The 12,312-nt window shown below is 34.9% G+C and overlaps 1 protein-coding gene across 1 annotated transcript; it reads left to right on the forward strand.

The window, feature by feature from the left end:
- The first annotated feature begins 6,781 nt into the window (after positions 1 to 6,781).
- LOC122718690 (vitamin K-dependent protein S-like) lies at positions 6,782 to 11,898 on the forward strand. The gene is made up of 4 exons (XM_043943949.1): positions 6,782 to 7,577; positions 8,252 to 8,466; positions 8,912 to 9,184; positions 11,100 to 11,898. Exons 1-4 carry the CDS (start codon positions 7,183 to 7,185, stop codon positions 11,546 to 11,548), a joined length of 1,332 nt encoding a protein of 443 aa, XP_043799884.1. The 5' UTR covers positions 6,782 to 7,182; the 3' UTR covers positions 11,549 to 11,898.
- Positions 11,899 to 12,312: the final 414 nt, after the last annotated feature.

A 12,312-nucleotide genomic window follows, 5' to 3' on the forward strand; every position in this document is an offset into this window, starting at 1 on the left:
TCGAGTGTTTCCGATAGTCCGATAGCAATTTACGAGGAGTTACGTTTTCCACATTCTCTAATTTAAACGGAGATGTGGAAGCGATGGCCGGTCCGCGAGTCGCCCTCGCGACGTAGCGTCACGGAGCAAGGCTTCTTATTGCCTCTTCGAAACTCTGCTCCTCGGAACCAGCGACGGGCAAAATTTAATAGTAGAAGTTACGAATAAAGTTAACTCGAACGAGTTGCCTCGATAACACGTTGCCTCGAAACGTAACAACAATCCGAAATAATTGTGGCGAGGAAGAAAACTTGGGTCGAGATTACGCGAGAAGCGGATCGACCGTAATACCTATAACTATGTAAACGTTGTTCGAGCATATTTTAACAAAGCGATTACTCAAAATAACTTTACTCGAAATTTTTAACTACTTTACTTTTTCAAGGTTGGTTTCGATTGCCCAACTCCGCCTCGAACGCGACTTATTGCTCCCTCCGACCTCCCCGCCCCCTTTGGCTCGCGTTTCCGCGGAAAAATAACGATTGGCCCGCCACATTGGTCCTCTCCGTTGAATAGAATTCAGCAACGATACAATTCACATTCGCACGCTCGAAAAGCTCGTAATACAAACGATTGTGACAATCCCACGACAATGAGTGCAATACATTTGTGCAATATTCAAGATCAGTTCAGTTTTACACTTTAATGATAATTCAATTCGATTCGATAATTGTCTTTTTCGACGAATATCTTCCATACTTAAAAGCAACGTTTGCAAACATTTACAAAAAACGTTTATTTGTAAACGAAACATTGATTGGACGACTCGAGATGACACTCGTTGCCAGATACGAATTAATTAATTAATCGGGGAATCGGGATTACGTTAATTTTAATTTCCAATAATTCGTTCGGACGAAGGATCTGAACTCTTGCCCAGCGAAACGAATTTATCGTGGAGAAAGGGACGATGGATAGTTTTTATCGCATGGCGCAAGCAAGTTGAAAGCAATCAAAGGTACAAAAGGTTTCAATAACCGGGGAGTGAGGGGGAGGGGGGTGGCGGCTTTTCCGCCAGGTCTGCTCGCGCGTCATCTCCCAAATGGATTTCGCATTGTTGTGCCGGAAGCTGCACGCCACGCTTTATTTTCCCTTTTCTCGTCGCGACGACGTATCACTCGACATCGTATCCCCGACACTGGGATCTTCCTCTCCTTCGCATTCTTCGCCCCTCCCTTTCGATCCATTAATTCGTTGAAATTCAACGCAGGAAGAATTCTCTCCCCCCCTTCCTTTATTTTATTACGCGTTCGACCGACTTTGGCCTCACCAAGCTCAGGAGCTGTGAAACACGAGAATCGAAAAAGATACACGGTAAAAATTCCCGTATTCGAAATAATAGGAAGACAAAAATGGTCGGATAATGGAATTTTCGGATAATAGATTAATCATTTATTCAAGTGGAAATGAACGAAATCGAGTGTTTCTTTCAACATTCGTATCTTTTTAGTATAAATTTTTTATTGTAAACAGCTGCGTAGAATTACGTCCCCGTTGCGCTTCGAATCATCCACCGTGTGTTCTTGCTAATTTCGTTACACTTTCAACATTTTTAACCTTTTGCCTTTTTCACTGAATCAACAACTCGAGACGATTTCCCGCACCTGTTCGGTGAATTTCTTGGCTAACTTAAAATGATTTCACGCGCGAATTAACGTATAAAATTTTTTCTATTCTAATATCTTGTGTAACTTTACGTGTAAAGAAAGAAAATTTGTCGAATATTAAAGTCTATATCGTGCGATATTTTAATAATAAAGTAATTAATGCATCCTCAATTTCTAATTATTCTTATCTTTCATTCGTTCTATATTCTTCTTACATTACATTTTTATTTTCGTCGCTATTTTCTTTTCCTCTACCGTCAATTCCTTAAGGAATAGAAATAATTTCGTTATTCAATAACGAAAAATCAAACTCATCCTCGCTCAAACTAATTTCATTACCGTATTCCACCCTTACTAAAATTCGAAAACTTTGAAAATATTTCTATTCCCACCGATTGTCGAATCTACGCCGAAAACATAGTTTTCGATCCTCGATTATGGTCTAATTTAAGATAAAAAAAATCTAACCATTCGACAGTATATCCATGCTTTATAAGATTATACGTAAATAGTTTATGAATCTATTCGTGCGAAGCGATATTTTAAAAAAATCAAACGTAAATAAATATTGTCGCCGTTCGAATTGCCGCATCGATCCAAGCGATGCCTGAAAGTCACCTTTCCAGTTATCGCGTCGACCGAGTAGCGCCTCAGAGCGCACCGTTCGAGCGCAGAGTTAAAACTACACTCGTTTCGTTCACTCGATATCATTCTTCGCTTCACATCGAAGCGATTATGTTTAACTGACCGCAACACAGGAAAGTATAATATTTATTACATCTGAATACATAATATTTACGTTATAATTTAAATATATTAGAAAAGTATAATATTTACATCTGAATACGTGTATACGTTGTACTTACATTGTAATCTAACTACGTCGCATGTAAACATCGCTATGAAACATGCGGCTAACATACGAATAACATACGTCCCTATATTAAAGTATTCGGATAATGGAGGTCTTTACTGTATATTTTATTTCAATAGTTGATTGTTCAAGCTTCTCGATCGATACTTTTTGTTTATTTTGATCAGTCGAATCGGTTAACGAACGGAAGAGCTTCGACTCGGAGAAAGGAATTGCAAAATTAACTAATCTGTATCTGAAAAACCTCGCCACGATGATCGACTCGATCTGAAAATACACTATTAGATGTAAACGATATTTTCCATTCGTCGTAAAAAATTATTATCTTGTCCCACAAAATTTCATCCTGGAAGAAAGGAAGGAGCACTTTCCACCAATACCTCGTCGAATGGGACACACGTTTTAAACACATTTTGAGAAGGAGGGGCGCTCTCGGATACACGAGAGCTTACAAAAATGGCGCGCTCTCCATTATGGTTGATCGTTTCGAGGCGGTAGAGAGGGGAGAGGCCAAGCGGATCAAAGGTACGCTTCCAATCGTCAAATGGATTTCCCTTACACACGTCGTTGCCTTCCCTTCCTTTATTCTCGCGTCCAACACTTCGAAGATCGCGCAACTTGTTTCTCAGTTCTCGGGCGCGTCTTCCTTCCCTCCTTTTCCCTCCTTTCTTCTTCTCTCCAACAATACATTTGTCGATATAAATGCTCGTTTATGAGCGAGCGTGGAGAGAAAATGTGGGTAGAAAATACTTACGTTCGAACAATGGAAGGTGAGTTTTTTTCTCTCTTTTTCTCTTCTCCTTTTTCGAAAAATATACGGTTATTGTTTAAGACCGTGCAACGTCGCACAGTGGTTCGAATAGAAAACAATATTGTTTCTTCATTATAATTTGTTAACCCTTTAATTTAGGATGTGATATATAAATAAACATGTTAATTTTTATGTAAACATAGATTGTGAAGAATACAAATATTACTTATGACAATTATTGTCTCGGAAGCCAATAAATATTTTGAATATTTTCTGGTGATGAACAGTCATATTCTAAGAGTATTATGATTTGATTATGATAAAATATTTTTGTTCCGTTTTTTTTTTGCGTTTAGAACGATCGGCTGTGCTAATATCCGCAGTTAAAGGATTAAAAATGTAGAATAAAAAAGAAAATATATTAATCGATATATAAAAAATATGCAAATATATATAATAGATAACGAAAGTATTCGAACGCTTATAATTTGCATACAATTTTTGACGAACAAAATATATAAAGAAAGTTTGTTTAATACAACGTGGGAGCAAAATTTAAAAATGATTCAACAATTTGTGCAGCACTTATAATATATTTATTATAATATATATATTATATATATTATTATATATATATATATTATTATATAAACACGCGTTATTAATAAGTTAAACAAAAGTATTCGAATACGTTGTTGACAATTTTTATACATTTACATATACAAGTGAGAGGATTTTTACGATTCGGTTGATGTCAAGCTATCGTTCCATCAACAGTAACATAAAAGTGTGCTATAGCGTATAATATGTCAAAATGAATCCGAAAAAAGTATGAAGCTATCCTTCGGTTGCACAAGGATATATATATGAAAAATGAAACGTATGATATAACTTGAAATAAAAATAAAAAAAATTGCAATTTTTTTTAAAATATGAATTTTAACTTTAAAAATATACAATTATAATCGTTGCTTTATTTTATTCACTATATTTGAATTGCTACTACGAAAGGTGAGATACACCATCCTTTTTCGGATTGGACAATTTGTATTACGAAATTGACGAGAGAGATGTGTGTGTCGAATCTGTCCTGTTTGAAGAGGAAAAAAAAAAAAAGAATACAACTCACCTAATCATCAACCCGCGTCGGTTGAACAATCTTAAAATTCTTTCTCTGGTTCTTTGTGAAACACGGAGGGGGGATATATACGGGTATAACCACGGTAATCCACTTGTTTCGATTTAATTTACTATTCCGTAACACCGGGTAAAACCGGCGATATCGGACATCCGATGCGGTTTTGCGCTATCCTATTAGATTGGTTTCAGCGTAGCTACGAGAGCTTACTCCCGATTTATACCCAATATATTTCAAATTCTTATCTATAAATTGCGTGTTTAAATATCGAATTTATTGCACGTTTTTCATCGGCTGATTGTTTGCTTTTTTTCATACCGTCAAATTTGCAAAAATATATCCCGTTATACGATAATTACGAGTCATTTAATTTCGATCACGGGATCTCTTTTTCATACGAGGAGAGAAGATGATCATCAATAGGGTATTGCAATAGGGTATTGTTACGATTGGGAATAAATCGTTTGTTGAAAAAAAAATAAAATAAAATAATTGGGATTGGGAATATTTATTTTATTTATTTTATGCTGCGCGCCCTCGATTTTCCAAAATTTAGAAATATGAATATACGAATTTGAACTGTAAACTCGTGCTTATTAATTCATATTTAAAAAATATCAATGTTTAATCTCTCAATCGGTCATATATAATCACAGCCTGTTTGAAAGTATTACAATCGTATTCAAAAAACTTTACTTTAAATATAAAGAATTTTTCTTTAGGATGTTCCGAAATTCACATTTATAATTAAAAATTGTAAATTTTGTGATGATTTTGTTCGAAAAATCTTCGTTACTTTTTACAAAATATTGCTCAACGATGAAAACGCGTTGTTTTTTTGTGTACCACTTCATTTTTAATAATCTTGAACTGTCAACTATCACGCTGTCTTTTTTTTTTTCGTTGGCAATAAATGGCGCAAAATTCAAAAACAGAAAATTTATACAGAAAATTTCTAATTCCCTCAGCGCGTAGAATTATTCCCCTCTCAAGCATAAGAAAATATCGATTATTTATCATACACACAAATTGTCGCGTTGCTCGAGAAGGAATTTGAATCGAAGCCTTCCCCAATTTTAAAAACGAAAATGAAGTTTACAGGTATTCCAGATCTGGAATATAGGGGAGAGAATTGTATTTCGAGCATAAATTTCGATGGCTAGCCCCGTGGGAGGGGCAGAGGCGGGGGAAGTAACAACCACCCTAACTTGCCGCTCATCGCGTATTCTAGTCAGCAGTTTCGGGAGAGCGAGTAGCGGCCCGATCCAAAGCTGGAACTGGGTCAACATTTGCTCGCCAATCTGAGAAAAGAACGAAATACGGCCGCAAGAGAGGAGAGGAGTGCCTTCCCCCCCCCTCCCCTCTTCCGCTGTGTCGAACGAGGTGGACGAGATGCCAGGTGGCCGTCTCTCGATTCGAAACCTCTCCTTGCTTCTGATCCCATTTAGAAATTCTCACCTGGAATTCGATTCGATTCGACTCTTGCTTTTTCTTTTTCAACTCTTTTTCGATCGTTTTCTCCGTAGAAATTGAGGGATAGACAGTTATTGTTAATTGAAATATTAGGTTGCATCATTGCGGTGAATCAACTGCGACTTGTATTTTTAATTGTTTCTATTTAATCTTCTTTCTGTTACAAGTTTCTCTTTCTCGTATTGGTTCAACTGTTTTTTGAAAAGCGAACAATTCTTGTATGGGTTCAAGTATTATTCAAAAATTCAGGCATGGAAAATCTTGAGAACAAAGATAAATCGAAAGCAAAAGTGTTTCAAAGTTGTGCTTATATAAAGCTCGAAATGGTAAAAGTCCATTTTTGAATGGAATTAATAACCTGTGACGAGAAACGGATACTGCTCGATGATCCGGACGATGATTGGACGTCGACGAAAATCGTAAACGAACGTCGAAATTATTGTCACGGTCAAAAACAGTTAGGCGACTGCGTGGTGATCCGTAAAGAGAATAATTCGTTATTCTTTTCCGAAACTGCCAAGAAATCGATTAGGAAACAATCGGCATAGTTGATAGACGTGAACCTATTCTTCTGATATAATAACGAAGTATAAAATCTTAATCCATACTCGTTTCGCCATTTACAGTTGTTTTTAAAGAATAAAATATTTAAGAAGTTGTAATTTTTTCGCGCTGAAACGCATAACATTTTATAAAAATTGAATATCTCAACCAATGAACTTATACTTTGATCGAATAGAGATTATAGGAAAAAAATGACAATTTCATGCGAGAAAGTATGACAAAGTATAATAACGAAATTTGTTTTCGAAATTAGAATAAAAGATAGGTAAAAGACGGGTTTATTTTTCTCCTTTTCGTGAAAAATTGCGTATAGAGAAATAGATCGACTTCTATCCACGGATTTCTTCGCCGACGAGCACGAAAATAAAAGGCTAGAAAAACATTTCGATTCTTCCCTCGTTTCGCGCGAAACGAAAGCTTATACGCCAAAAATTAACGCGAGGTTTATAAAAACGGAGATTGAACGGTGTGGAAAAATGAGAAGATGATCGTCGAAAAGCGTGAAACTTTTACTCAACCGAGTTTTTCTTTCATTTCTTTCATTTCCATATTTTCAGATTCATTTTTTCGATTTCCAGAGAAATTCGATTCGATGGTTTTCGTACGTATCTACGTAAACGTTTACCTTTGCCTTTGAATTAACGCACGCTCGAAGGAACAACGCAGAATCGAGCGACGAAAATATGGAGATCGATTCGAAAGAGAGAGAGAAAGAGAGAAGAAAGAAAGAACGAGAATGAGAATAATATTGTACGCGTTTTTATTGCACTCGTTGTTCCGTCTTGTCCACGCGATGGAGGGGGAGGAGACGACGTTGGCCGGAGTGGAAAAGAGGGAGGAGAAGGAGGAGGAGGAGGCGGAGATGGACATGGAGGAGGTGGGGATGACGGAAGAGGTTATGGATCCGAAAATAAAGATAACCGATGTGCCCGACGTGGAAGAAACAACCGAGGAGTTCGACCCGACTTGGGACAAAAACAAAGTAATACGAGACGTGGCCTATTACATACGTGGCCACAAATTTGGCGATTTCGATCGTCGCTATTACAAGAGGTACGAGGACGCGGCGAAAAAGCCGTACGAAGAATTCCCGAAGCCGGCTCTGAGATCTCTACATTGGGAGGTGCACAGGTTGGACAATTAATCGTAATTATTATTTATTTTCTTCGATCGAATTTGATTTCGAATATTTGGAAATTCCAAAATTGCCATGTGAAAATCCAACTGGTTTTTAAATGGAATCGATATTTTTTTTTATTCGTTCGATAATGCTTCTCGATGAAATAGAAATTTTGAAATTTGAAAATGAAAATTTATCTAAGTTAATCGAGTAAAAAAAAAAGATTATTTATTCGTATTTCCTTCGATTCGTTCGACTCGTCGTCGATTGTTTACATCGTTTATTCCCCGAAATTATTTATACAATGATATCCTTTGAAATGGCGTTAAATGATATCCACCAATTCTGCATCGCTGTGTAATTGATATGATGGAACGAAATGTTATTCTATATCTAGTTAATTGATACGTATCGAGGCAAAGTGAATTATTTTTTTAAAAACGTTTCCTACCCTCGACAACGACTCGCTATCAATATACACGTTGAAATGATGCGCAACTTGAAAGAAAAAAATCAATTGATCAGTGGTTAACCGATATTTTAATTGTGATTTGATCCCAGTTTTCGATTTCCGCCGAATAAACCGGTTTAAAAAATATCCGCGAAAAATCGATCGAAATGTATCCGAAATTAACCGCGAGTGGGAAAAAATAAATGAATAAAATGTAGAAATTTCGTGTGACAGATATTGCGACGCGAGTTTCCTCGAGTGTCTGAGATATCTCGAGGGCGTCATTGAGCAGACCGCGCTGAAACGGCAGGACGACACCATCACAGCTATAAATGAACAGAAATGGGTCTTGCCCGACAATATGCAGCAGATACTGTCCGTTCAAAAGGAATGTCTAAACGCGATGGAGCGTGACAAAAAAGTGATGCCGCCGTTCGAAGGTCCGATAGGTAAGTAGAGATCTTTTCGTTTTAAAATAAGATGGAAGAAAGATTAATCGATCGATAAAAATTTTCGCTCTATCTCTATCTTTCTCATCTTCCTTAAATGAATTTTTCTTTCTTTCTTTCTTTTAAACAAAGTGTACGAGAAAGATTTTAATTTTCTCAAAAAAAAAAAAATTTGATACATGATTCTCAGATACGCGGTGTCATTCTTAATTAGGATTCCACGTCAGAGCATTGAAGCTCTTTCGAAAATTTCGAATAAAATTATCCGAAGCAATTACTTATTAAAATGCTCGAACAACATTTAATCGTAGTTATTATTACACATTTTTCGAAAACGATTAAATTATAACTTTTTAATTATTGTAATGTATCATGTACCAACCGTCGATAATCGATGCTCACAAATTAGAAAAAGAGAGAGAGAAAAAAAATATTCTGACTTCAGAACGATTTCAGTGGCGCACCACGGTGAGTTATTACATGTGTTGGTACACGATGCTCGGCGTTCCAGAGCTGAGCATTTTCGGGGAGCCGTGCGACAATCACGCGAACTGCGAGATCCGGCCAACGGGGGATCCGAGGGCCGATGACACGGAACCGTATGCCTGCGCCCTTTACAGCTTCTGCCCGGATCATTGTTGTCCCATGAAACGTATCGGGGATATGACGGATTGCTACCAGTCTGAGGCCAACCCCTGTTACGCTGGGAACGAACCAGGTGCGTAGAAATCTCGTAAGAGGATTGCCTGCTTCCTCTTGCCTCTAATTTTCTCTCTCGCACCTCCTCTTTCCCCTTCCCCTTCTTGGCAATTTTCCAAGATACCGCAATGACGCAACATGTTCTGCAACTGTCTCTTTAATGATTCGCAACTTTTTTTCAACGGAGTTCTTTTATCTTGTATTTTCTTTTATTGAAGAAAGAAATGAAAAGAAGAAATGAAAGGATGATAAATTTGCGATAAATTTCTTTGCGTTCTTTTCGTTTCTTTAAATTTTAAATTTTTATTTATCTCAAGCGAGGAGAATTTTTGGTTATTTACGTGTTCATTCTATACGTTGAATATTTTGCCCGAGTATATAAACAGTGTAGTCATAAATACAGTTTATGTTATGCCATAATTTTTGAACAGAAATTTATTTAATATTCACACAAATATGCTCGCGAGATTTATAATACGGTTTATTCGTTTCAAAGGAAGGGAAGTGAGTTCGCAAACAATTTTTTTGGATGCAATTCTATGTATATTTTGTACTTTTTTTTTTATCATTCTGTACGTTGAATATTTTGTATAAATAAAAAGTGTAATTATAAAACACTTTACCTTTGCTGTAGAAAAGATTCTACAATGATATAATGGAATGGCTTGATCACAATAAAATTCCATTAAACCAGAAAAAAGATATCATAACTTTTGAGAATAGAAATTTATTTAATATTCACACACAAATATAGAGATTTACATCTATTAAGCCTAATCAAAGGATTATTCGAGAAGAGTTTATCAATTAATAACTTAATAATATTTTTCACACATTTCAGCCTGGCTGATGGAATCAACATCGTTCCAATTTGGAGAATTTTTCTTGTCGCGAGTCAGCCATTGACCGCGATATTATTATCGTGCCAAACTTGAACTAAATACGTCCACTCATCCACTCATCGTGAAGAAAAATACATCACATCACACAAGCTTGTACACACACACATATGTACAGTCGAAAGAGCATTCAATATATATAATGCATAAGATAAATTCTTTTCCTATTTTATGAATTAGAATTATTATTAGTTTTTTATATAATTGTAAAATGAGGTGAATGATTAAATTAAGGTGATCTTATTTAATATTTTATACAATAATTTTTTCTTTATGTTATATATATTTTATATTATATAATTATTGAATTGAATATAAATTAATATTTATTTTAGATATAGATAATATAGGTAATATAGATAATAGAGATAATATAAATTTAAATTTATATTTAATATTATTTATTTATTTATTTATTTATAGTATCATTTTTAGTAAAATTCCTTTACATGTTTCATAGATGATTGCTTAAAGCTCATGTTGAAGCTTCCATATCATGGATCAATAATTTTGGCATCAATTATGTTAAAATCAAAGGTAGTTATGGATTGTTTATGATTAATGATAATTTATAAAATATTATTTAAATATGTTAATAATTTTTTTAATTATTATTAATGTATATTTATATTGGTGTTTTAATTTCAAGATTAATTTCAAGATAATAATTTATCTCAATATGATGTAAAATCATATAGAATTAATAATATTTATAAGAATAATAACTTTTTTAATATTAAGGTTATTTCATGGATTATTATTATTATTATTATTATTATTATTTCTTGGTAAATATAATTTATAGACAAACAAATAGACATTATTAACATTTATTAATAAAGCTGTAATTAATTTTATACCTTCATTAGTTTCATTAATACGATATACGCTTATACGTTCATCAAATATACCAGTTTCATTAAATTTAGTAAGAGAAGTTAACATTAATAATTGATTTATATATATATATATATATATGTATCGCGTTTCTTTCGTGTCGAATTATTTCAAATGATATATTTTCAATTTTCACAGGGAGTAGAGAGTGCAAGTTGAGCCGAGAGAAGAATCAAGATTTTTTGAGCTTGGTTGGGAATCAGATCAACATCAGCTGCCAATGCGGCGAGCCCGGATACGAGTGGTCCGCGAGATACGGCCTTTGCGTGGACGTGAACGAGTGCGTCCGCGGCGAACACCGTTGTTCCGTAGATGAAGGGGAGACGTGTTGGAACATGCCTGGCGGTTACGAGTGCGTTTGCAAATTTGGTTACACTTACGATGAGGAGAATAAGGAGTGCGTGGAGAGCCCCGAGGTTGCCCTCGTGTTGGCGGGGTGGAAAGAGGAGGAGAACGTCACCGAGGAGAAGAACATTATCGAGATGATCGTGAAAACTCTCGCGAGAGCTGCTGCCAATCGTCCCGTGATCGATCGTTCGATCCTTTTCACCGTGATGATCGTCCCACGCCTCTTTTCGTTCCGATAAAAAAATAGTCAGGGATGCGATAATACCTCTTTCGCCCTTTTTATCCGTTTTACAGACACATAGTAGAATGGAACAAGACACTTAGAGATAAGATAATTAACGACGATAATGGATCAAAGATTGGATTTAAAATAGATTATAATTGCGTTGACAATGCGACGATCCAAGGTTATGAATATAATTTCTTGCGTTAGAAATTGGAATTAATCGTTTCCTAGATTTAAAGAAACTTTTTCTCTTCATTTTTTCTTTTAGATTTAGAAATTATAGTGTAGACGTTATAATTATGTAATATGATGATTGTGTCGGGATCAAGGATACAGCGATGATAAATGTTACTTTTTCCTAGATTTATAGATATTTAGAAACTCAATTAATATTGTAATTAAATAATGATATAGATATAATAAGATATAATAGTTCAATCATTCGTTGTAATCCAACTTACGTAAAACATTTTTTTTTATTAAATACAATCGTTTATATAATAATATAAATACAATAAAATATTATATTATTATATTTATATTATATAATAATATATTAAAATTTTTTATATAATTATAATAAATAATAAAATTATAATTATATAATAATATAAAAATGATATCAAAACAATTATTCGTTTCGAAACGAGATACTACTTGCACCTGCAGCAATTCAAATTTTAATCTTGGCGTGCAATAGTGGCGCCATCTCATACGTTTCTTGCTCTATCGCGGCTCCTCTAGACGATTATTTGCACCGAGGGGGGAGAAAAACAA

The sequence above is a fragment of the Apis laboriosa genome, unplaced genomic scaffold (genome assembly GCF_014066325.1).
Source record: "Apis laboriosa isolate Shangri-la unplaced genomic scaffold, ASM1406632v1 scaffold68_cov148, whole genome shotgun sequence".
NCBI lineage: Eukaryota > Metazoa > Arthropoda > Insecta > Hymenoptera > Apidae > Apis > Apis laboriosa.